Raw genomic sequence first — 26,907 nt, 5'->3', positions numbered from 1 at the left:
TTTCATTTAGTTTTACTGTGGGTGTGTGCAGTCCATCAAGGTGAAACTGGGTCACACACATCAGGGCAGAGAGTGCAGTGGAGCAGTTAATAATATCTCGAGTGGCACACCATCACACACACTATATTAGGCCATAGCAGACACACTGGCCCCTATGTGGAAGGAGGTGCCAGGCTGTTAATGTCACAATTAAGCCTGCGAACATAAGCTGTGTAAGTCTGTCTGCAGCATGGTGACAGGCATCTAATTATTCTGAACAAAACAATATACCAACAGGAAATCCTACTACCCCCCCCTGGAAAAGCCTGCAGCAGTGCTAATGCAGGACAGATGCAGGATGTGTGTGTGTGTGTGTGTGTGTGTGTGGGGTGGGGTGGGGTGTGTATCATAGGAGAAAACCAAATGCAGATCTGAACCCTTAAAGTATTTGAAAAGCAACACATGGATGTTTTCTTACCAGTGTATCAGTATCATTGTAATAAAATCCACAGGTGAGGACTCAAGTCACTTTGAATTGCTTGAGACTTGACTTAGGTTCTGGTGACTTGGGACTCGAATCTGACTTGTACTTTGATGACTTGAAAAGGTTTCTAAAGTCTTGACTTGAGATCTTGTGTTTGTGTATATGACTCCGATTGAAAGTGATGAGATTTGTTCCAGCAGACGACTGAATTCAATTTCTGTGAATTGAATTTATTGAAGTTGAAACTGAAAGTCATGATGCTCTTACCAAGTTTAGTTTTCTTTAAGATATTAAATTGATACTGGACTCTTGATTTGTTCTGACTCGACTTGGTGTCATTTAGACTTGACATTAATGACATGGACTTGACTCAGTAATCTACATGTGGACTTGAGACTCGACTTGAGACTTATGCCTCAAGACTTGAGATCGACTTGGGACTTGAGCAAAGCAGACTTGGTCACACCTCTGGTAAAATCATTTGGGGCTGTGCTCTTGTACTGAGATTATATCCAAAATCTGAGTACAGAGACAAAGCATTAAACAATGTGTTGTTATCAGAATAAAGCTCACTGTAAGATCAATGGGTTTGTCACAGTCACCAAAATCAAGACTGTAAACATGTATCCATTACAGTGTATTGTTTCCCCCTAAAATGAGTAGATTTCCCCAAAATTGGGGCAGCAAGGTGGTCTTGCTGTTCAAGTCACAATGAAAGTGTATTTTGAGAGCATCTTACTTCCTTAATGTGATGTATTTCCTGGTAGATACCGGGTCATCTCCCTTCATTGCCCCTCCAAACCTGTTGTTACAGAGTGTGTGTGTGTGTGTGTGTGTGTGTGTGTATGCATAATGAACACACAAGAGACAGGGTCCGGTTTTAAAAACTCTCTCTCAGTAACTCTATTTCTGTATTAATGTACAACCGTTGAAAATTACAGCAATTTTTTTTGTTTTTTTCTTTTTTCAGTTTTTTTTTTTTAAACGATCTATCTATCAACAGCCATTTTCCAGAAGAAAAAGTGAACAACGTGAGCAGAAAGAAAAACAGAAAATAAAGCAACAAAGAGAAGAGGAGGGGGGGGGGGGGGGGGGGGATGGATGTAAAGAAAGAAAGAATGGACGAGATGGGGGGGTGAGGGGGCAAATTAATAGTTAATGTTTATTTTCCACTGCGGAGTGTTTGAGCATGAGTGTGTGAATGTGTTATGCGTGTGTGTCTGTGTGTGTGTGTGTGTGCGGGTTGTGAGCGTGCACGCGCATGCTTAAAATGGGTGGTGCTGTAGTGTGCGTGAGTGGCTGAGATTACACTTGGCGGTTCAGTACGACTTTTAGCATCTGATCACTGGATTTTTTTTCCCCCCCTAAACTGGATATGGAAGAAGTCGGGCTCGCATTGGGATTGGATCCTGCATCATGTGGACACAACCACATAAAGACGAATACGAGCGATGTCCAGAGACGGAGAGGAAGAACGGGACAAAGTAATGCAGAAATAAAGCCATCACCGTCTCCTCAACGAATATCATCCCGTCTCCCACATGTTCCTCGTCTACCTGATCCAATTTGTTTTCAAAAATGTGGGAAAAAAAAAATATCTCTCCTTAGCACTTTTTATGAGTACTTCTTTCACATCGTCATTCTAGCATCTCAGCAGTAAAGTCCGGGCACAAACAGCTCTGACATTGCTTATAATTTTGGTGATCTTAGGAAAATGAAGCTTATTCTGCTATTGCATCTAGGGCTGCAGCTATCGATTATTTTAGTAATCGAGTATTCTACCGATTATTCCATCGATTAATCGAGTAATCGGATAAGAAATACTTTTGCTTTATTAAAGAGCAATAGTAAATATACAAAAGAGAAAAGCTGTCCGCACGAAGCTGTCCATACTACACTGTGATTTACTGAAAACGAGGTGAAATAATAATTATTATTGATATTTATTACTAGGCCTAAATATCATACAAGTTCATAAGACTGGCTAATGTACATTTATTTGCTATGTTGAAGGGTTGCCCTACACCGCTGACCCTACTCACTGCAATCATGGATGGTCAGAAAATGGTCAGAAAAAGTCGGCAGATTTGTCGCTAGTCGCTTTTGAGAAATAAAGTCGCCAGGGGGGTCTGAAAAGTCGCTAAGTCTAGCGACAAAGTCGCCAAGTTGGCAACACTGGATCCGAAACTTTGGACACTTTCTGTCGTTTTCTCTGGCCTGTCTCTTCTCTTCGCCCCTCGCTATTTTCTCTCTCTTTCTCCAGCGCGTTGTGCAACAGTAATAATCATCCGTGCGAAACACTGAGTGTGTATATAGTTATATGGATTAAACGAAGCTTCGATGCAAAGAATTTGCATCGATGATTTTTAGTAATCGAGTTACTCGAGGAATCGTTTCAGCCCTAATTGCATCCACTGCAAGTCGCTCTGGATAAAGAGCGTCAGCTAAATGCCTGATATGTAAAATAAATACAGCCACGGAAAATGCATAATCAGTGTTTTCAGTCGCGTCGGATGTGAAATTTGACCCTTTCTGATCAGATCTTAAAAGCTGCGTTGAAATCACAAGTGTAGCCAGAGCAAACGTGATGTCGTGAAGCCAAACGATGTACATGAGAGGAGGAGGAGAAGAAGAAGAAGGGGAGATACAATCGTGCCATTCTGTGACCCTGCAGCAAATCAGAGCGAGAGAAGGAAAGACGGAAACAGAGAGGTGAATGAGCGAGGAGGGATGAGTGTGAAGGATGTGTGCACCGAGGGATGAGAGGAAGGAAAGGTGGGAGGGAGGAGGGAGGGAGGATGCTGGTGCTTTGCAGTGGTGATGGAGCTTCAGGTGTCGTGGAAATCCTTCAGCAGCGTGCGTCTCCTCTGCTCGGCGATGTGCATCTGATTCTCCAGATCCTGCAAGGCGGAGAAAACCTCAGGTATTATTATACAGCACTTCAGATGAAAACATTCACCAAATGAACAAAAAAAAAGTCCATTGTAGCCCTAAACTCTTCTCACTTCTACATTCTTTCTTCTTAAAGCAGTACATACAGTTTTTGGGAGTTTGGCCCGTTCAACATACACACTAAAATCATCCATGTGTCCCTGGTAGATCATTCGCTCCGGTACTCTATGCTAACTCTTTCGCATTCACTATATTGACTGATAGTTAGTGACTAGCATTATCCAAAGTAAGAAAACTGACCTTTTAGCAATAAAAGGTTTTTTTTTTTTAATTATATGCCCTGTAGATTCCTATTTTTTAAATAAAATATTATTAACTCAATAAAGCTGATGTAGCCAGGTTTATTTTTGGAACTATTTCCGGTGATAAACTACATATTCATCCACTGTGCAGTGATTTTAGCTTCCCATCAGCTTCACTTCCTATGGAAACAGATGAACAGAAGTAGTCCCTGGTAGGTCGGTACATTATTTTTCTATCATATTGCATGTAAAGTTTACCAATCTTCCACACAAAACTGCCAAACTTAGCCGCATATCATTTAAGTTTACTCACCATTTAGCTTTGGAGCTGCTACAACTTCTCATTTTCTCACTTTTGACATGATGCTAGTCGCCTACTATCACTCAACATAGATACACTATGTTGAGTCAACACAGTGTAAGCTAAAGTGTTAGCATGGAGCAGCAGAGCCAATGATCTACCAGGGACGCATGAATGATTTTGGTGTTTATGTTCTCATCACTTAAGTTGACCAATAGACTGAGTATCTTTAATCTTCTGTAACTTCATCTTTTCTATAGTACTTTCTCCTCCTCCCTTACCCCTCTGTTCAGCTCCTCTTACACTTCCTCTCCTCTTTTACTCCTACTTTCCTTCCCTCCCAGTTGCACCACCTCCTCCTCCCCCATCATTATTTCTCCTCCCTCACCCCTCTGTCGTTGGCGCTCAGCTCCCCCTCTCCTCCCACCACTCCTCTCTCGTAGCTGTCGGCCCGCTCCACCTTCCACGACAGGTTTTCTATCTCCGCCTCCAGCTGGGCCTGCTGGTACTCAAACTGCAGAGAAAAGACAGAAAAGCAGAGATTAAATTACTCTTTCCCCCCCCCCCCCCCAATGACACAAACAAGAGACTGTGTTTATCTCTAGAGTGGCGTCTTTAACTATCCAGTCGAGACTCAAAATGGGCAGGAGGGCAAGAGAGGGGAAGGAAGGGAGATGAAAACAAGATCGCCCTTGATATGATTACCATTATTACACTGCTTTATACTGTACAATTGTAAATAAATACATTCAACAGACAGGCAGGGAGAGGTGTTTGTTTCTCACCAGTTTCTTGCGCGGGCCGGACTCCATATAATAGGCGTAGGGGTAGGTATACTGCAGCGTGTAGCGACACTGGAGACAAACACAAGAGACACTCAGGACTTTGGGACTGACATGGCCATCTGAACTTAGAATGAATGTTCCCCCACTTAATATAGCATCAAAGTTAAGACAAACACCTTCATCTGGACATAATCTTTATCTGCAGATTCTGCCACTTCATTTGATCTCTAGCACATCTATATTAATAGATATATTTCAACATAGAAGTACTTGTGTGATATTTTAAAAGGTCATGATACACAGGCAAATATTCTGGCCAAATTCCATGGCAAAATGTGACCTTTGGCTTGATTGGTGACAAATTTTGCACTGCTGCTCATTCTCTCTACTTCAGTAGGAATGAAGAAGTAAAAGTTAGTAAAAGTTGAGTTGATCGTTGAAATTTTTCAAGTTTTTAATATTTTTGGTAGCTAAATATAGCTGATCAGGCTAATTGATACTCAAAAGTCTTATGATTATGTTTCCATTTTGCTCTTGTTCTCAAGCTTTCAATTCAATTCAGTGAGCTTTATCGGCATGAGATACATGTGTATATATTACCAAAGCATACAACAACAAAAACAACAAAATGTAAGACAAGATGATAACATAACTTATAGACAGATCAGAATGTTTTTACACTGAATATTGGTGAATAACTACAACAGTAATCAGCGTTCCATAGTTACTTTACATAGTTGCTTTCTTGCTCCCTCTTCCATATTCATTCACTCTCTGTCTCCATCTCTCTCCCTGTCTCACTCTGTGTGCCTGTCGCCCTCGCTCCCTCCCTTCCTCGCTGTCTAGTACGTGCACACACACACACACACACACACACACACACACACACACACACACACACGTTTCTGTGTGAGTACCTTAGCCAGTAGCTTGGCAGCGTTATGCAGGTACTGCCAGTCGATCCAGGTTCCCAGGTTGTTCATCACTCTCTCCTGGATCTTCTCCTGGATCCTCTGGTACGTCTGAGCCTCCAACTGCAGAGACTTGTTATGGTTCTCCCACTGGTGGGGAAGACCGACGACAACAAAATGAGTTTGGCTTCAGAACACTTGGATTATGCTGCACAAGCTGTTGGGAGTCATTTTATGGAATTTTGTTTTCCTTTTTTGAAACTCTAAAGAACCAATCTCCAGCCACTTCAGTTGTTTTGGAGAAGGCTGACACGGAGCTGCACCAGCACACTCACTGTGTGTTATGTGGACATACCAACAATCACCAGTGTTACGTCTGACATGACGGTAACTAGATAATAACAACATTTTCATTTTTAGGTGAACTATTCCGTTAATTTGTGTGCGTGCGAGCGTGGGTGAAAGTGTTCTCTACCCACCCTCTCGAAGTAGAAGAGGTATTTCTTGAGGGCCTCTCTGGCCTGAGCCTGCTGGCTCTGGTTGACTATGTCAGGGTTTTCTTTGTAGCGGCTGCACTCATAGTATTCACTGCCGTGGGTCTTCCAGTCACCAAGACACATCCAGCAGAAGTCTGGGAGGAGACAGAACAGAAACTCACAGATATGACCATAAATTCTGAGCTTTTTCCCCCCTGCTTCACACATCAAGAAGAAGAAGCTTGCGTTCTTCTGTTTGCACTTACTGTGTGCCAAATAAATGTCTAGCGTAATGTCCGACACATACAGTGGGAGATATAATACCAGCAAATTTGGTATTATACCTAAGAGGCTGGTGACGTTTGCGATGTACCAGTGTGAGACCCCAAGGGAAAAAAGTTTCCTGTCCTGGTTACATACATTAAGACATTTTAGTTTTTTAAACAAGTTTTTAAATAGCTTTACTTGGTTCTTGGATCATTGAACGTAACAAAATGTCCTACAAGACAGTGTGAGCTGTCGCAAACAGCCCAAACATGGAACAAATTGAGAAAAAAGGCTTTTACTCCAATACAGATGTTAACATGCCACTAGGTTGGAAACTATGCCACTTAATTCAAAGTGCCTTACAGTGCCATGAGTGCACGCTTCAACAGCATGGGTGACTGCAGTGGGAAAGAAAAACCCCTAACCCTGCAGTGTTAGAGGCTTGCTCAACCCACTGAGTTAAACAGGAAAATAAATGTAAACCTCAGATACGCTACTCACCGTGTTTGCACTTGGAGCATTGCTGAAACACACAAAAAGAAAAGGAGGAAGTCAATTTAGTGAACTGGGGACTTTACTTGACACGACAGCTACTCAAGTCACACTTCAGCATGAGCCAACGAAGATCTGAGCAAATCAGCAGCTGAACATGGAGCGCTTGATTTATTTCATCTGGCGTGTGACAAGTCCAGCTTGGAGGCTGGTCATGCGTCTATTAAGACAAAATCAAACACACCTCAAGTAACACAGGTCATGTATGTGCAAGAACCATGCTCAGATATACTGCGGCCCAGGTGTGATCTAGCCAAATGTCAAAACTATTCAAGTTATTGTAACTTAGAGCCAATATGTGGGAGCATTGGCAGCAGTGTGCAGCGGTCTCTTTCTTCAATACTGAAGTTCAACTACATTCCAGCAGCTGCTACAAATTTCCTGGGTTGTGCGTACGCTCATCCTCTTTTCTTTTCCATTAACTTGGAGCTATAGCTGTCAGCTCCCAGTCACTGAAGGTATTTTAAGCATTTGCTGTGCTCCAGGAAAGTGTGATTTTCAGGTCTGCCTGACTCACCATGTGATTGCACCCTCCGTTCTTCTCAATGCAGATATTGCACTTAGGACACTGGAGGAGAAAGAAAAAAAAAAAAGAACACCAAATTCAGATATCAGATGGGAGAAATCCACAAGTTGGCACATTGTTTAATTATAATGCAATATGTATGTTTATGTGTTATTGTTTTCACGCTGACACAGTTGTGACTTCTGTACCGACATCATCTCAGATACAGTTTTGATCCTAAAATGATATCATGGCAAAAAACTATAATCATACTATAAAGCAAGGAATCTCTGTCTGTATGTGTGTGTGTCCTTCGCATATCTCGAGAACCGTTCGTCCGATCTACTTCACACTTGGCGGGTGTATTGCTGGGGACCCGAGGACGTGCGGTGTCGGATTGGACACGCGACACGTTTAATATTAATAAACTTAATTAATTAATAACTAAACGGAGGCCAAGCAATCAGCCCGTTCCGAACAGGCATGTTTTGAACGGGCACTGCACTAGTGACTTAAAAGCACGTGTCTACATATTTGTGTGTGTGTGTCTCTGTCCATCTCTCATCAGTCTTAAGTGTGTGTGTGTGTGAGAGTATGAAAGGTGTGCATGTGTGTAAACAGAAGTGCAAGTGTGTCGGTTATACATCTTAAGTGTTTGTAAGTGTGTGTTTGAGTAACTGAGTGAGACTGAGTGTTTGTGGCCATGTGTGAGTGTATGTAACTGTATGTGTGGTAATGTAAGGGTGAAGTAACTGTGTGTGTGTGTGTGTGTGTGTTTTCGTGTGCATGTCCTTCATACATCTTTAGTGTGTGCGCTGATGTAGTTGGCCGTCTCGGAGTCGTCGGCACATTTGGTCAGCCATTTCCGGATCGTTCCACAGTCTGTGGGCGCGTGGTACATCTGACGGCATTTAAAACTGGAGGAGAGAGAGAACAGAGAGAGAGAGAATAGAGAGAGAGAGAGAGAAAGAGATTTACATTTGTACTGTTTTCAAAGGCTGACATAAAATAGACCTGTATTATAAATTATAAGTTAAAGAAAGTTTCAAAAAAGCTAGTTTTCCATCTAAAAGTAAAAAATGTTAAACAAATGGATAACCCTAACATGAACGAATATACCTATATGTTTAGATCTGTAAAAACACATGTAAATGTATGTAAATAAACAGCATCAGAACTAGATGTCAGTTTGTGGCCAAACACTGACATCATATAATGTTTTAGTAACAGTTAACCAATGCAGGATTTTGGAATATTTTAACGATGGGTGAGCAATTTCCTCAAAGTTTCTTGTGTGAGAGAAGCATTCACTTCACTCTGGGGCCAAACGCAGAAGCTGCTGTGTGTCCACATGTGAATTCAATGGGCCTCATTCACAAAACCTTTCTTCAGTTAGTCTTATTGTTATTCTTGAGAGAAGTATTAACGTAAAAACAAAGTAGGATTCATGAAACATGCGGATGGCCTTGATTTTGTGTCTAATACTGTCAATCGTTCTTTTACTGGATAAAAACTCAGTGACCTGGTAATTCCATAAATGACGTGTTGACTGGGGCTTCCACCACAGACACAGAAAGCATTTCTGATGTGAAAATGGCACCAAAAAAGGGCTTTAAAAGAGGAATTATCTGTACACTCTCCCCCCAAAGCCCTATTTGGCAAGTAATCCAATAGCAGCAAATAAGCCATTCCCCCAGTGTCAGAGTTGTCACACTGCTTGTGGGTCTTTATATACCAAGATTAATCAACAGTGTGAAACATACTGCTTTTCACACATTTCAAACTGAGTTCACTGTATTCAGCTACCCAATACATGTTATCATTGATGATCATATCCGCTGTGATAGCGTATTTTACGTCTTTAACCATAGAAAATTGTTTTATATCCAGCATGAAGCCTACAAAAATTAATCTTGAGTGCGTTTGACCGTAAGAACGTTTCAAATGACTCATGTTGTTTGTACAAAAGAACAAGACTAGGTTGACCTTGTGCAAGCCGGGCCACTGATGTCTCGCCTCCTCTTGGCTTTCGCACCCTAGTATAATACGTGTTCTGTACTGCCCTCTGCATTGTAGTGACATACTATATAAGTGGCACTTTGTACAATTTTAAAGGCCCATTCACATCTAGAATGATAACTATAAAAGATAACTATAACAAGATTTAAATGGTTCTAAGTAAACAGAATGTCTGTGTTCACACTACAACTATAAAAACATCCAAAAAGACATAACTATTGGATGTTATAATAGTTAAACATAGTCAACTTCATGAGCCATTACTGTCTTACCACTGTTCCATTTCCTTCTGTACTTACTTTCATTGTGTTCTGATTTGTTATCCAATTTATTACTTTATTTACTAACTTTATTTCTTTCGCTGCAATCTCACCAGATCAAATTCCTCGTATGTGTAAATGTACCTTGCGATAAATCTGATTCCGATTCTGATAAAGCATTTTAAACCAATCAAAATAAAGTTCTACAAAGGAAGCGGTGGGAGAATTCGTTAGTTCGCTGCAGTGATGCCGTTGCTTGCTGAGGAACTGATTACAGAAGTCCAGAGGAGCCCGGCGCTATCTGACAAAGACCATCGCCTCTAAAAATGTTGAAAAGAAACGTGACATACCGGTCGGGATCAGAAGAGCTCTTGGGATTAGCGGTAAGGCTGTTTACTGACTTGGATATACCCGCTAACTAGACTAGTTATCTTGCTAACTAACAAAATAGCATCATGTCTTGGCCAACCTGATCTGCCGAGGGCAAATGCGTTATTATCCTATCTTTTTAATGGCTATGACCGGAAGGTAACGTGTATTGAAAACCCGTTTAGCCACGGTGAAGTTCCAGGTGTTTCTCTCAACATGGAGACTATCCTCTTTGATCCACAGTAGATGTGATGTTCAGAGTCACCTACTGGTAAAGAAAGGAACAGCTTCACTTGGTGACTACCACTAGCTCTCATATAAAACAAAGCACAATAATGTCATGAAAGCGCCATGAAAGAGCATTATTGATTCTGCCAGCACATCTCTCTTTTGCTGCAATTCATGAGCCCAAATCCTTCGGCTATGTCGTTATTTACTTTGAGAGCGAGTAAAATAAAAGCACGTCGGTAAAGTGATCATGCTCCGATAATATCGTTGCAGCGTGAATGCTTGAGCAACAGTGTATCGTTATAGTTTGTATATCTTATAGTTCATTATTTTATAGGTTTTATAGTTGTCGTTCTAGGTGTGAATGGGACTTAACAGTGCAAACTAAGCGATATCACGTATGCCACCGTAACTGTGTAGGTCTTGATGCCACTTCTCGCGCAACTTTCATTTCATTGTATGATTTGTGAATGAGGCCCAATGAAGTCTGCGTGTAGCTCTGAATATTTGCATACAGTGTGTGAGCGTGTGTAGGTGTGTGTCCTACCAGAAGACTTCAGTGCAGCGGCTACACTGCACCCTGCGCGCCCGGGGCTCCTGGACCTGGATGACTATGGGACAGTCTGCACCCGGGCACAACTGCAACTGGAAGTGACTCTGGAGGAGAGAGGGAGGATTAGATAAGACATAAATAATACGCTACAACTGGACGCTTAAGTTTATGTGGATCTGAGGCACTGAGGTCGCCGTTATTCTTCCATAGAAAACTTACTGACTTTCAAGGCGAGAGATTTGGTTAAATAAGATAGATCAGGTGCAGCATAGAAGGAAGCCATGTTTCTATCCAACTGCCATGTAAATTTTAAGCAAAATTTTGAAATGCTGCAAAAAATAAAATGTAAAGTGTATTTTCCTCAGTTGAGTAGAAGTGAATAAAATGATTTAATGTACATCAGAAGAAAAAACTACACACATCCACCATAAAAAAATGGAAAGTCTTGATTCGTATTGATAAGATTGATAAGAATTGATTCATATTGGTCAGGTTGTTATTATTCTTGTGTCTAGCTAATATTGGCCAAATGTCATGCCATCAGAAAATGAAAGCAAAGAAATGCACTTGGCAATATTCTGATGTACCAACTAACGGCCATACAACTACAACAGGGACTTAAAAATGGGAACAGCATGTATGACATTTCTGGGAGATCAAGGTGGATAGATATAGTATTTTACAGACATTTTCCAAAATGTTTCAAGTCCAAAGCCACTTCCTGTTGTGCAATGACAGTGAACCATTCTAGCCGATCATGCCAAGACTACATTATTATTTATTCGACAAATGCATTTCCATCGCTATTTAACACATCATTTCTTTATTGACAAAACCATTTTCTGGCTCAAGCACGCATAAAAACCTTTTGCAATACTGAGGAAACTTTATCAAAGCTTGCAGTTTCCATTGAGCTTTTCTAATTTGAGGCATCATAATTTGCATAAATATACTTGGATGGAAACCGAGAGAGACAGACAGAGAGAGATGGAAAGAGAGTGGGAGAGTGATGAGGAGATTCAGATTTAATGCTGTGTGAAGGTTTTTCCCTCTTCTCACCCCCTCTCCACATGCCTCACGTTACATGCAGACCTCAATGTAGCGTCTGAGCAGATAACTTCAAAACGCGCAGACACACACACACACACACACACACCTCGACGTAGTCTCTGAAGAGGTAGCGTCTGTATTTGTCCTTCAGCTCCTCTCCTGGCAGCAGCGGCAGGACAAAGTCTTCTGGCATCTGCAGGGAACAGTCCTGAGCCATACACGAGATACCTGGACACACACACACACACACACACACACACACACACACACACACACACACACACACAGAGAGAGCTTATTATGGAGAGTCCCGAATCACAGGCAGGATACGTGGAGAAAAGAAGCATACACTCTCCTAACTGCCCTAAAAAAGGCCAATCACCAGTGTGTTGTGTGTTTTTAAGATCAAAAGTCATGAGCGGGGTTTTGATTTAACATCATAAACAAAAATGTACACCCATAAATGCTATGAAATGATATAGTCTAGTTATATATTAACAAAGGTTTGGCTGGCACATTTTAGAGTCCTTTTTTCTCAGTTTCACTGTTAACAATACTTTACTGCTGTTTGGCTTTGAAGGCAGTACAGACATAGCTAAATATGTAAAAAGAAAAAACACATACACGGTGTCCGAAATAAACACCTGCCAAACACACACAGAGTTAGAATGAGTCCTGAGCAATACAAGAGCTACTCTAATTTGAATATCATCAATGCACCAAAGCCTTTTACCTAATATACCACGGTTGTTATGGTTTTTAACTATTTTGACAGATACTGCATTTGCAATATTTGTGATAAATATGTATATTTATAAATCTAGTTGCAAGTCTCATTTTGATGTTCTTTGTCACAACTGTAGCACTACAACAGTAGATTATGGAGACACATTGACCTGCTCTGCTAATGTAACCCAACAGTAATAGCTCATAATTTATACTCTAGGGTTGGAGGGAGGACTGTCTGCCAAACACTTCTCATTATCACTACTTCACACACTGATTGCATTACAATAATGCATTTTAAAAATGCCTGTATTGCAGCCTTTGCGATACAGAGATTTAAAACAACCGTCTTCTGCTATTAATCTCTTCTCAGCACTTATTTTTTATTTCTTTTTCTAGAACTTCTATCACTGGAAGCTACCAGGACTCTCGGGCTCCAACTCTGACACTTGCACTCCTTACTACTGGACCAATGGACGGTGCGCATCATTTTAAACAGTAACTAAACATCAAACCCATTATCTGTGTAAAGCTGAAATTGCCACCTGCTATTGGCTGATCTTTGGTGCCAGGAGGAGATGGGCCAATAGCAGATGGCAATTTCAGTAGCATGCTTTTTACCATTAGATGTCAGGCTTTTACACAGACTTGGGTTTGGTGTCGAGTTACTCTTCAAGTCCACCGGTAACCAAATACGTTCCATTTCGGTGAGGTTTGGCTTCAGCTGGCGAGTTTCTAGTGGTACAGTGACCCAGAAACTGGATTGGGGTCATCTGTTATATAACCGTCTTCAGTCCGGCTGACAGAGAAACACTTAGCAAGGTCAAAAGGACTCTGCTATGATGACACACTATCAGAGAGACTGTTGGGAAGTAGCACAGGGACACACACAGACAAAGACAAACGCACATATGCGCCCACACACAAATAAAGGACAGGGCGTCTCACTGACTGGTAAATTGTGCACACTTTAACACACACATATATATATACAAAGAAGTAACTTGTAACTAATCCATGTGCACACCTACACACCCATCTGCTCGCCTGCTGACACACACACACACACACACACACACACACACACACACACACACACACACACACACGCAAACACGGTAGTCCAAGGAGCATGCCTGTCTGGTAAATGTTACACCAGATGGGAGTCATCAAAACTTAGTATTACACCACCTTTATCTTCAAAGTCACAGCTCACTCCTGGATTACACACACACACACACACGTAAACAAATATGGACGTATACAGAAACATACACCCAGGATCTACAGTGTTTTCAGTCATGACAAACAGTATCATAAAGTGACTGATGTAGCTTGCCTTGCTAAATTAAATACCAGTCTGGTCTGCCAGGAAAGCTCAGGCTAAAATAAACTTTCAAAGGACCCGAGGTCTTCAACTACAATGTAACCCTCAGCTGACAAACACACACTCGTGCTCACACACACACATGAATACAGAGACGGAGAGATGGCATAACAGATAAATGAACAGATACTTGTGAGCCTCAGATCAAACTGAGCATGTGACTCACCCACTCTGATGCCATCTTTGATGAGTACACACACACACACACACACACACAAAATCACACTCACTACTCACCCACTCCCATGCCATCTTTGACCAGTACAGTGCAGTGCTGCTCCCAGCATGCTTTGCAGAAGGAGTGCTGGCAGGGCAGAGCCAGCAGGGCGTCCCTCCGTACGACCTGTAGACACACACCGCACTGGAGGGACTGGGGGGCCTGAAACACACACACATACATAAACAAATTATATACACACCAACAGACACAAACTGCACTGGAGAGCTGGGAGGCGAGCTAAGACACAAACACTTCACATATATGGGTAATTGTAAAAAGATCAATCAAAACAAATGCAAATATCTGTAGCATTAATATCAAGGAAAGTTAGAGAAATTAGTTTTCATACAAAACTGGAAAAAACAACCTAACAGGTCACACCAATGGCTTGAATTTCATCATAAGCTTAAAATCAGAATCATATTATTCACCAAGTACAAGTCCAAATGTTTATCAGAAAATTATTTGCTCCATTATAGCGAAGAGTGGACCTCATGTCCTAAGAAGACGTTCTTTACTGTGATTATGGGTACGATGGAAATTCAGTGGCTATAAGAAGCAGCTCAGCCTTTGGCAGCACCAAACTACCCATAATCCCATTAAAGAGCGTCTTCAAGGGTATTACGGCTTTTACACAATGTTTACCAATGCATGTGTACTGTCTGAAAAGTTTTCTTCAAAGTGCTGTAGACATAAAGACCAAAACAACAGAAGAAAACAGAAGAAAAGACTGCTAACTAGCTCCCTGGTTGCCACAGAGTTGGTATGGCAACCAATAATGGGAATTTATGGGAAAAATCAACAAGGCAAGAAGATATGTTTGACCAATCAAGATCACTTGGCTGAAACTATGATGCAGATTAAAATGTGATTTGAGTCGAGAAAGAAAGATATAAAAAAATGATGTATAGTTTTAGAACCAGAAGTCAAGCAGCAACATATATCAGGCTTTAGGGAACACACACACACACACACACACACACACACACACACACACTGTCTGCTGATACTCACAGTGACTGATCTGCAGGTGCTGCTGGGCTGGACCAGGGCGTCCGACAACAGCAGAGACGAGTTGGACTTATATCTATGGAAAACATGAGCAGAACATAAGGTCAGGTGAGGAACTGAGTGTTTATGAGAGAGAATATAAAGTAAACAGTAGAGATGTGGAGAGAGAAGAAAAATAAAGAAAACGAATGAAAAAGGAGAGAAAATACAGGAAAATTAGAAATAAAGAGGGAAAATGAGAGAAAGAATGAGAGAAACGGGGAGAAATGGCAGAGACAGAGAGGGGGAATCAGAGAAAGACAGGGAATAGGAGAACGAGGGTTACTGAGAGAAAGGACAATGAGAAAGACAAAGAACGAGAGAGGGAAAAATCTGAGGAAAAGACTGAGCAAATGGAGGTAGAATAAGAAGGATTAAGATGGAGAATGAGAAAGAGAGGGGGAATCAGAAAGAAACCAAGATGGGTAATAAGAGTGAAAGAGAGGGAGAACGGACAGACTGTGGGAACAACTGTGAAAGGGGGAGAAGGGGAGAAAGACAGAAGAGACAAACCTGTCCAGTATTTGTGAAACCTGCCAGTGAAAATGCACAAGGACCAGTTTCGCTACCGCCGGTAAAACCTGGCAGAGAGAAGAGAGAAACGGAGAGAGAGAGAGAGAGAGAGAGAGAGATTAGTTTGGTGTGTTGCTTCAGTCGCAGTTGAGTCAGCTCTCCCCGTCTTGAAATTCAACTGAACTGTGATGACACAGAGCAATGTCATATTGCCTCAATTTAGCTGTTTTCACTGTAACTGACAGTAAGCCAACACACTGCTGCCTAAGTGTAGAATATATTTCATGATCCACATTTAAATATGGGTGGCAGAAGATACTGTGGGGAAACACTGTAAAACATGGTAATACATTCAAATAAAAATCAAGGACATCAGTGGTTAAAATCCACCATTTTCCCCCGTGAATTCCTAAAAATAGATGAGGCAAATTAAATTCTCTGGTGGCCCCAAAGAAAAAGTTCAGAAGTACAGAAGGCTGTATTGACTCCATTAACACCCCTCTGTTCTGGTCAATTAATTATCAGTTTAGGAACCTGACATCTAGTCACTTATCTCCCAGCGGGGTGACGTGATGGATTCTCTCAGCTGTAATAATACAGTGATACTATTAGAAGAGCCAGGAAGATAAAGCTGAGTGTCTAGAATTACACTACCATACCATATCAGCTGGCACTACAGGCCCAACGGCTCAAATTAATCCTAGAGGTTAGAGAAGCCTGGGAGGTGGGGCCGGGCAATACTGACAAAATCAAGCATCACAATATTTTAGACCGAATACCTTGACATCGATAATGTGATGATATTTTGGGTATGAGTATTCGTGTTTTCATAAGATATTTACACACAAGAAAATTCAGAACATTAGTAATTATCATCAGTAATAAGCGATGTGGATATGATGAACAGGTAAAGCCAATCATTGTTCATTTTACTCAGCCAGAACAGGCTAATGAGTTCAGAAAATTGTATCACTTAACTGTAACACAGCCTTTAAGACCAGGAAGAAGTAACTTTTAAGTTATTTCACAATTTTACGATAACAAAAATCCCAGGCGATATCTAGTCTTATATCACAATATCGACATTATACGGTATATCACCCAGCTCTACCTGGAGGTCGCTGATTTCTGGGAAAATCTGAAAACACTCCCCCCCTCTTTCATCTACTGCGATCGAGGTACCTTTGAGCAAGGCACTGAACCCCCAGCTGCTCCTTTAGAGCTGCTCAGGTCTGCCAGCAGTAGTGAACTGGTTGCACTGAGCAGCTCTCCCAGGTGTGAATGTGTGTAACTGTGTGAATGTGAAGTAGGGCGTTGCTGGAAAAGAGCGTGCATGCTCAGCACAGTTTCCCTAAATAACTGGAGAGTAAAAAAGCCCAGTGTGCAGCGTGGATGGATGAATCTGAAAGGCCGCATTCACAAAAATGTAACCTCATGATTATTGTTAGTCAGCCTCCTCGCACTCAGAACAATGTAAACTGTCATACTGGCACTCGGGCCGGAAATTACATTTTTAGCAAGCCTCGTTCAAGAGTGAACTCACTGTATGCGTTTCAGGTTAGCCTCACACTTCCACTACAACCATAACTTCAACCAACAGCATGCATCTCTTTCCATATATCATTGCTCAAAAACCCATTCAAAAAATGGAAAGAGCCCACACACAAGCCAGTTAGGGCATCAAGCTTCAAAAAAGCACATCAGAAAGATGATAGCAAAAAAAATATTCTTTTAAAATTTGACTTTTTTCCCCAGACTGATTTTAAGCAAAAACGTCAGCCCATCGGACCATCATCAGTGCTCTATTCTGCTGTTCAATTTACATTTTTTGCACCATGTCAAACTAAAATAATCTTTTTTTTTGTATCCTTTTTCTTTGAGGCTTGATGCCCTACCTGGCTGGTGTGTGGACTCCTTTTTCCTTTTGATGGCGTTTTTGAACTGAGCTTTCGAGCCAAAGCGCCCAAAGTAATCACTAGTGCCTTAGTCAACACGGGCAGAGCGTTTTTATTCACAATTTCATATCTCAATGCAATACACAAGATTGTGCCCTGTGCGCAGTGTGCTAAATTAAAAATTTTGGCTGACGTGCCATGGGAAGGTAAACTAAAAAAAATGACCTGCCAAGAATTATTTTTACCAGCCAAAATAGCAAACATACACTGTTCATAGAAACGTCTCCCTACTCCTTTTTCAAAGCCATTTAGTGTACTGAACCAAGAAAGAGACGAGAGAAGATTGGGATTTAATTCAAAACTTGCTCAACCATTTACACAATGGATCAAGTTTGTAATTCATCATGAAGTGACTCGCCACATGGGAACAACGGTTAAGTTTCGGTTAAGAATTTGTTTGATACACAGCTATTGATTTGTTTTGACTTGACTGGTTCATGGTCAAAGTGAGTGTACGGTGGCCTGTAGGGACAAAGTTTGAGAACAGGGAAAGACCAAAGACTGTATACAACCATGGGATTCAAATGTTATCGTTTGACTAAATTGCTGATAATGAGCAATTTTTATTTCAAAACTGAGGTATGGTAGGAATATGATTTGAAAATTTCAGTTTTACATTACCATTTGGTTCAATGGGATGAACATTAATTTGATTTATCACGATTTTGCATACGTGAGCCATATGGTGATACATATTGATATCGGAAAAAATCCTTATGATAATCATGATACTGATTTCAACCATATCGCCCAGCCCTACCTACATGTACTTATACTACAATGAGAATCTTTGATTTAGTTATGAGGATACTTTGATAGTAGTGACACATCATGCAACCCAGCTAGTCATATGACACACACACACACACACACACCTTGAGTGCGGCGGCCACGTTGTTGACCTCCTCCGTCAGCACCCTCTGACTCTCCTTGTAGGTCAGGCAGGTGAACTGGTATTCCTCGGGGTCGAAGGAGTCGGCGCCCTGCTGCTCCACGTCGCTGGCCACGCCGTCGTAGTATCCGGCGATGTCGCCCTGATCCTCCTCCTCTCCTCCGTCGTCCTCATCCTCCTCTTCCTCAGAGTTCACCCCGAAGTCTTCCTCATTGCTGTCCGACGCCTGGCTGTTCATGTCCACAGACATCCAATCGATTGAATCAATCACCCGGACAGGTAGACGGCCCGCCTACCTGTCGGATCCTACTGGTCTGATTGGCTGAAATGGCTCGAAGCTTCCGCCTCCCCTCTTCCTGGTTCGTTCCCTCCCGCTTACACTCGCTCGCGTCTGGGAGAACTACACTACCCAGAGACGCCCTCTCTTCCTGTCTGAGGCGCGTACAGAGCGCGCTCAGCAGCAGCGGAAGAAGCAGAAGAAGTCGCACTCCCCGTCACTCATCTGGAAAGCTGGGTACAGGAGGATCTGAGGAGAGAAAAAACAAGACTGGGGAGGAGAAGAGAGGATGGGAACGAGGGAGGAAGGAAGGAGAGAGAAGGAAAGGTAAGAGGATGAGAACGAGAAGGCAGGAAGAAAGAAAATAGGAAGAGAATTGGATGGAGCAAGCAAGATATGAAAAAGGAAAAGAAAGGAAAGGGGGGGTGGAGAAAGTGGAAAAAGACAAAATTAGGCTTGTCAAAAATGTTGTGTTATTCGTTTGAATTTTTACTGGTACGCCATGAGGTAATCACTAAACATGTTGCTTTCCACTAAGTAAAATGAATGAGACATTTATATAAAAATAGGAGAAAAATAAACATCTTGTGCCTTTTTTTGGCATTTACTGTTAAGTAGGTGTATGTTATGATATGGAGAATTAGCTAACAAGGTGAAAAGAGTCATTTTTCATTTCACTGCAGCTTGAACATCTTAACGTCACCAGTTCACACATCAGACTGGTGTGGTTAAGATGTCAGTGAAGACTTGTGAAATAAAGACTGAAAGTGCCAAAGAATACCACAGCTCTCTTGTTGTTGATTGAGCGTTGCAACTTACAGCCCATTCAACTGTTTATTCACAGTTTCCTGCTGGGTGCAGGAACTCGTATTGTGCCCACTGCTGCAGCAGACTTGGAATAATGGAAACACAAAATGTTTTTTAAGGGGCGAAAGAACCCATTTATATTTCTGCCCTAGTATCAGCTGTCAGATATCAGGCCTTGAAGTTAACTGACTAATGATGAGAGGATTGGTAGCAATCTCAACTTCCTATGTTCAGTATCTATTTTCTGGCTTCTTACACATTTGCCATTTCTCTATGCCAAACTTGTTCCAGACCTTCATTTTTTTGGCTGGATTTGAAGATTTTGTTTGCTGTTCACCAAGATGTCTGCTGATAGTGGCTGGGGCGGTTTGAATGGCAGCTAGGCCGTATTATTCTATAGCGGATCATTATTCTTTACAATAACAAATATGTCAAATGACAGTGGGGTCTCCAGCAACATTAGATGTTTAGTCACATGGGTGTCTTATTTTTCCATATTTTGCATCCAATTCCTCAACTTTTCAAATTTGTTTTCTATACTTTCCAGACCTGTATATGAACCCTATATTTAATATGCTACACTGTGTGCCAACACTTTAGTGCACTTTATTCATGTTTTAAGGAAAAAGTATGCTTGCTTGGCATCATCTCAAAAGCAAAAACATAAGCATCACAACCCACTTAACACGCTTCTTGCTCTTCAAGCTTCTTGCCACACAACAGTAAATGTATGGAAGAGCAAAAAAAATAGTTGGTATGTTCCATTTAGGTTTAAATGTTATGATATTTTCTGAAATAACTTTTATTTATCCAGCTTATTCCTGAAGGAATTCATTTACAAGAGGGACTCGGCCAAGGCAGCAGCAGCACATCTAGTTGCAGACATAATAAAAACATATAATAAATAATATCTGAGGTAATAGTGACAGATAAGACAAAATAGGACACTGTGTCACGGTCATCAGACGTCTGCGTCGACCCGATAGGAGGCCGAGGCGTCTGCATGGTCACTGAACCCTGAGTCATATCGTGGTGCTTTTTCTGGGATGGTTTGGGGAGTAGCTTGGGCGATGCTTTTACAGACTGGAGCTGCTGTATTTCAGTGATATTGACAACTGAACTGTAGGTGATGAAGCAGAGTATCGCGTTTTGGAAAGGAACTATTGAAACATTTGGTTTTCATGAGTATATTTTTCCACAAAGCTTTCACTCCTCACATATTAGTCCAGTAAATTAATCCCACTGACGTGCTCCCAGCTGTTTATCCTCATTTCTGCTAAAAGCAATGTCTCTATAAACTTCTTCAAAATCATGTGTTACTAGTGTTTTAAGGAGGAAATCTCCCCACAATCTTACAATCTCATGTCCCTAAGGCAGAACACTGTGTTACTAACTCAGTCATGGCCATCGGATTTCTTCTCTGTACAGACGGGAAGTCCAGCCATCTGCACCATCACTACTGAGGGTCAACCTCCTATGTCAAGGATCCTTTCCACACACAAACACACAAGGCTGCTGCACCCTAAAGGTCAGCACACACAGGCAATCATTTGAGACCGTGCGGCATTTTTTCCCAACAATTAACAGCATTTCAGCCTAACAACAGCATTTCTCCAGCATAATTTTGTTTTATTAGATATAGCCTATTCCACAAAATTATTCCAACTCGTCTGGTCCCAGCTTTACACTGAAAATATATTACCTGTATACTTCAAAATGACACCCATGTATCTGTTTTCTATACTTATCCAATGTGAGACGTTGTGATCATGATTTTTAATCTACTTTTTACATGTTATTTCAAAATGGGGGGGGGGGGGGTCTAGGCTAAGTAAAATGTCAATGTTTCCAATACTTTATGATTATTAACTGTGGGGGAAAAAATGCAATACATGATGCACGCTAAATGGGGCAGCCATAATTTCTCAAACATAATTGGAGAAGCATTACGACCCTAGGTGCGACCCACCTTCGGACCCTGACCCAAAATACTGGCCCAGTACTGTGGTTCTTAAACAGTGTGCCCTAGACTGAGTTCAAGACTTTCCTTGAATATCAATGCAAGCAAAAAAAATAAAAATAACCCAAAACAACACTGGCTATATAAAAGCTCAATCATTACGCATACAATCGCACTTACTGCCAAGGTAGTGCTACATTGAAATTTGAGCTGTGTCCAGCAGCTCACTGCGTTTGCTTGGTGGTGTCTTGCATTATTTGTCTTTTTATATAGCATTTCCAAGCAATCAATAATATAGAGTGGCTTGGAATCTTGAGTCTAATCGAACTGTGCTGTGAATTCAGAGTGGGGAATTAACACCAGCCTCCAGCCAAACATGGGGAAATCTTTGGCTGACAGCTGGTAAGTTTGTTTACTCTACCAGCCACTTGGATAGGTAACACTGTTTGGGAGCTGTATGGTAAAAACCAAGCCAAAACGGTTTGGCTGGAAGGATAGTTCAGCAGCTGGTGAGTTTTGATATTCAGTTGTCACTGTGGCATGAGGATGAAAAGCTAGTTTCCTGGCTGTGAGACCAGAAACATTCAGAACCGCAGACCTAGTGGTTCTTCCACTTGGTGAGACTTTGATTACAAGACCTCGTCAGAAGCTTTGGATCCCAGTTTCTCAAACATAATTCCAGGACCCAGTTTGACCTTCCTGAAACCGTTTGACTTAAAAAGTCTTTGAAAACCTCTGCTCAAAGTATCTTCCAGTTGGCACCGTGCCTGGCAGCCTCACTGAATGTGTGCCGTTTCTTTGTTTACAATCTTGTGTTTCAAAATTGTGTTTGCTTGTGAATTCCCTTTGCACTGTATGTGAGGTTCTATACTGTGAAACAGTTGTCTCTGCACCAATGTCACAAAGACAAATTCTCGCTCATTGGTGCACTTGGTGTGAGTAAAGTGATTGTGATCCTGTCCTCCAATGTATCCACCACCCTGCCTCCACCAATGTCCTCTGAAGCCTCTTGGTTCTAAGGCAGAGAATTCACTTTTACTTCCACCAGCCACAGTGGCTGACGCAGGCTTACACAATTTCACCTACCAAACATCTTCCTAGAGTAGAAAATAACCTCCAAAAGACTGGTTACCTAGCCAAGTGACTCGAAAAGTAGAAAAGCCTCCGAGCCAGAGGCAAAGATTTAACAGTGTTAGGGTGGTGGCTGGTGACAATTCCCCACCCTGTGGTTGTCCAACTAAGTCACTCCTGATAATATGCAGCCATGGCCTCAGAAGCAGGATGGGAAATGACCACTGGCTACCAGTCAAGTACTGCTCATTTTGGCTTTAGACGGTAAGTTTTCCAACACTACCAATGATTATGGCAGGTAGCCATTGTTTGGAGGTTCTTTTATTTTCCACAAATAATATTTCACTGGTGAAAAACTTAAATTGGCCGATGATGTTTGGAAACTCCCAGCCACTGTGTGGAGAAGGTGAGAACATCTGTTTCCTGCTCTGCCCACATTTTATATGCATGTATCTTTCAGACTCACACAATTTAAGTAAAATCCAACAGTGTGATAGTTGCTGTAGTTGTTTTGCTATAGATATCCAAACATTATTACATTACACTCATTTTGTCCCAAGTTCCAAATTGCTCTTCAATATTTATTTGCCTCAAATATTAGCCTAGCTCCCCAGCCACTAGCCTAGTAGAAGGATGGCACAGAAATTAGCACAGCCACCAGCCAAATGTTACTAAATCTGATATATTTGTCTACTCTACTTGGCAGCTAAACTTCCCTCACAGAAGATGTTATATTCTAAAAGCCAAGTTGGCATGTCAGACAGTTAAAGTGGCTGGTGAACTTGGGGATTTACCAGAGATTGTGGCCTGTGGACAAAATGTTAGTTTTCTTTGCTGGCTAGAAGGCCGGCTAGCCTAGATCTGGAGGCCAGGGGTTGTGGCTGGATCAGGTCCAAGGTCCCTCCCTCCCTCCTGCTGCACAGTTGATCAGATCACAGCTACACCCACACTACTCGCTGTTTGACTCACTGCTTTTCTATGCTGTATACAATTCAATTGAAACCACTTCTCTTTCCTTTCCATGTCTCTTATTCCACTCTGTTTCTCTCTATCTGCTTGCCTGTCTCTATCCAACCTCTGTTCACTGTATATCAGTCTCTAGCTTTGGATTTAACTCCACTAAGACGGGATTTAAAAATCAGCTCTTGCTTGCATCTCCTGTACTTTTTGGCCCTACTACATTGTAGCTCTATAAAACACGTGTGGGACACAACAGGGCACGCGTAGAGGCTTAAGGTCATGATTTAAAGGATTAGCCTGTGACGCTTTAGCTTTGGGGATGAGAGGGAGAAACTACAACTGCAGTTAACTTGGTGGCAAACCGGGTGATAAGGTTAGGCACAGCATGGGACGAGAAAGCCTGCCCCAAAGCCACACCGATAGGCATTATCTGCAAGTAGAAAACAGCAGAGAAGTAGTGCATGTGCATACAGGCGCATGACAGGGTGCCTGATATAATTGGCAGGGCAATGAAATTCCGTTGCAAGTAGAGAATGCATTGAATGAAAAGTCCTCTACCATGACAGTTTAGCACCGGCCTTAGGTTGGCTTATTTCGACCTGCGATCCTGACGAATCTACGAGGTTTAGAGGCACAGGATCAGAGCAGTTGCTGCCACCGGGGTTCAAATATGACTTTGCAAATATCCACCTGGATCCAAAACGCGGTGGTCGGCCAGCCAGCCCGGTGCCAGCCCGGCTACAGACGAATGCTCGCATTCCGCCCGGTCCAGGCTAAAAATAGGCAGCAAACTGGGTGACATACATATTGCTAGGCTAATATATCATAGCGACTCAGCAAGGGGTTGTTGATCACGTAGATATAAGTGGGGGGATGGGGAAATGAGTTCGGGGCGAGGTAAGCAACATATAACTGGTTCGGGTTGTTTTGCTGGTAGCTAGCTAGCTACAAGAGCCACGGGAATTCAGCCCGACTTCTAAACTAAAAGGCAGCAAAGTCAATTTCACACAGCGGCTACTAGCTAGTTAGCCGGGCTTAGCTTCCTGGCTAGCGTGTTGACATTACATTCAGCAGTGAATTAACGGCAAGGCAAACCCACGCATTTGAGTAGCTACACAGTTTGGGACTTTGGGAATAGCCTTTTGAAAGTTTATTAAAAAACAACCGTGTCTATTGTTCCCTGCCACGAATTTAAAAAAAAACATACCAGCTAGCTAAGTTAGCAAACCCTCCCCCCCCCCCGCTGTGCCTCCGCCTCTCACCCACTCTAGTCCGGGGATTGAGATGTAAACAAGGCCTGCCGGAGCTCCGAGAATAAACAGACAGACACAAACAACCGTTGTATGAATTCCCACCCGGTGAAGTTGTTCATATTTACCTCCCGGAGCAGCGTCGGCTCGGCTCGCAGCGACAGCCAGGAGCGGTTTGAGAGGATCCAGAAAGCGATTAGACTCTGGTCGCTTGGTGAGCGGAAGGTAGACGGTTACAGGGGTATTTATAAATGACGTCACTTCCGCGTCTCTCATTTCGAGCTGCCTCCTTGCTCTCTTCCAGGAAAGATGAGGCCATAGGATGAGGCGCTTTTTACTGCATGTCCACAGTCCGTGCTGCGTTAGTGTTAGCAGCATTACTAGGATGGGAAACCTCTTCATGCTTCTTACATTATAAATAGACACGTCTCTACTGTGGGAGCAGTACAGGAGGTTTAGTTTAAGAGTTAAAAAAAACAACACTTTTTACATTTGGTTTATATTAGGGTTCATCTGATACGGGTGTTTGAAAGCCGATACTAATTCTGATATTTTAGACTGAAGATGCAGATAGCCGATATTTTATGCTGATATTCAGTATCTTTACATTTGACCTTTATTAAGGCAAAAAAAAACAACTGCAAGTATTCAGTGTTTCCCCCAGAATTGTATTGCCAGGGTGGAAAATCTTCTGAAACAGCATTTAGACCATCATGGGACACTAAAACACTCCATTAAAATCCATATTATGATATATGGTATTTGTTATGTCCTAGGGTGTCTCTCCAATATTCCCATATATACATATACATATAATCTTGCTGAGATACTAGTATGCTATCCTTCAGGGGACATGCCATTTCTTCATTCAGCGAAAACTGCTGTTTCCAAGTAAAACAGAAGCATTGCACTGAAAGTATTTTAACTGTGCAAGTATGGGAGCCATGGCATTGTAAACAATGCATGGAGCCTCTCAGCAATACTTGAGAGAGGAGTAGAGAGGGTCAAGCTCCTAGGGTTAATGCATTGATAATTGGTTGTGAATTGCTGATGAGGAGGATATTACCCATCGTCTAATGCAGCTGATGTCATGTCTTCATGCACACACAATGTCATTCAAAACAGTTCGATCAGTTGCTACAGATGTAATATAGAATGAATGGATTGACTCATTGCAATGAATGCCTAGTGCAATTTCAGTGGTTTTGAATGTTCAAGGCCTTGATTTGGCTAGTCACATATCAATATAGCAAGGTAATTTAGTGAAATTAGTGACTATACTCAAAAACACAATTTCACATCACATCACATCACTTTTCCTATTTTTCCAGGACTGTCAGAACCTTTTTTAAAGCAACAACAGCTGCCAGACAGTCAGAACTGTGTAGCTTCAGAAATATGGAAAGAATGGAAGAAGCTATTTCTACTGTGTCTGGTCAGTGTATGACTGTGCACTCCTCAGGCTGTGTGTGTGTGTGTGTGTGTGTGTGTGTGTGTGTGTGTGTGTGTGTGTGTGTGTCCTTGAGTGCTGCTGGAGAACCCTGAACTCCTGAGTAATCCCTCTCTGGGTGTCCCTTAATCTGAGATTGGGCTCAAATCCACACATGGCCGGTCGATGAAGGAAAAGTGAAAGAAAAAATAAGATGTTGCCACGGTGAACGGTGACGGTTGTGAGGAAGTGAGGATGTGTGACTGTTGCTGATTTGGAAACAACATGTCTACCTGTCCGATAAACTAAACAAATACAGACAACACAAATAAAAAAAAAACTGAGTACAAGAGTAAGATTTGTTGTTTTGATTTTACTGGCATTTTACCATTCCTTAGAAAAATACTTTCGATACAAAAACAGTGTTTACTATTTTCAATACAGCTGTCATCTGCCGCGTACTAACACATATAAAGA

The 26,907-nt window shown here is 41.9% G+C and overlaps 1 protein-coding gene across 2 annotated transcripts; it reads right to left on the bottom strand.

Moving 5' to 3' along the window:
• Positions 1–1,336: 1,336 nt before the first annotated feature.
• Positions 1,337–25,182, bottom strand: arih2 (ariadne homolog 2 (Drosophila)). Of its 2 annotated transcripts, none has more exons than XM_078288365.1 (15): positions 25,130–25,182; positions 18,660–19,223; positions 15,830–15,897; positions 15,281–15,353; positions 14,284–14,425; positions 12,040–12,161; positions 10,878–10,987; positions 8,254–8,371; positions 7,467–7,517; positions 6,899–6,920; positions 6,134–6,285; positions 5,661–5,804; positions 4,744–4,812; positions 4,347–4,472; positions 1,337–3,363 (listed from the first exon to the last, which is right to left on the bottom strand). In XM_078288365.1, the coding sequence occupies exons 2-15, from the start codon at positions 18,924–18,926 to the stop codon at positions 3,292–3,294; spliced, it is 1,536 nt and encodes a 511-aa protein (XP_078144491.1). In that variant the 5' UTR covers positions 18,927–19,223; positions 25,130–25,182; the 3' UTR covers positions 1,337–3,291. The 2 variants fall into 2 exon arrangements, with proteins under 2 accessions (XP_078144491.1, XP_071759261.1); XM_071903160.2 differs by having other exon boundaries at positions 18,660–19,202; positions 25,130–25,148.
• Positions 25,183–26,907: the final 1,725 nt, after the last annotated feature.

This window comes from Centroberyx gerrardi, chromosome 14 (genome assembly GCF_048128805.1).
Source record: "Centroberyx gerrardi isolate f3 chromosome 14, fCenGer3.hap1.cur.20231027, whole genome shotgun sequence".
Classification (NCBI taxonomy): domain Eukaryota; kingdom Metazoa; phylum Chordata; class Actinopteri; order Beryciformes; family Berycidae; genus Centroberyx; species Centroberyx gerrardi.
Note: the sequence above shows the minus strand (reverse complement) of the source record. Positions and strands in the feature narration are given on the sequence as shown.

Coding starts and splice junctions, on each gene's coding strand:
- arih2 (XM_078288365.1), bottom strand. CDS start 18,926: ATGTCTGTGGACATGAACAGCCAGGCGTCGGACAGCAATGAGGAAGAC. Junction 4,813..5,660: donor CTGCCAAGCTACTGGCTAAG/GTACTCACACAG, acceptor GTTTGTCTCCAG/TGTCGCTACACGCTGCAGTA. Junction 3,364..4,346: donor TGAGCGCCAACGACAGAGGG/GTGAGGGAGGAG, acceptor TCCGCCTTGCAG/GATCTGGAGAATCAGATGCA.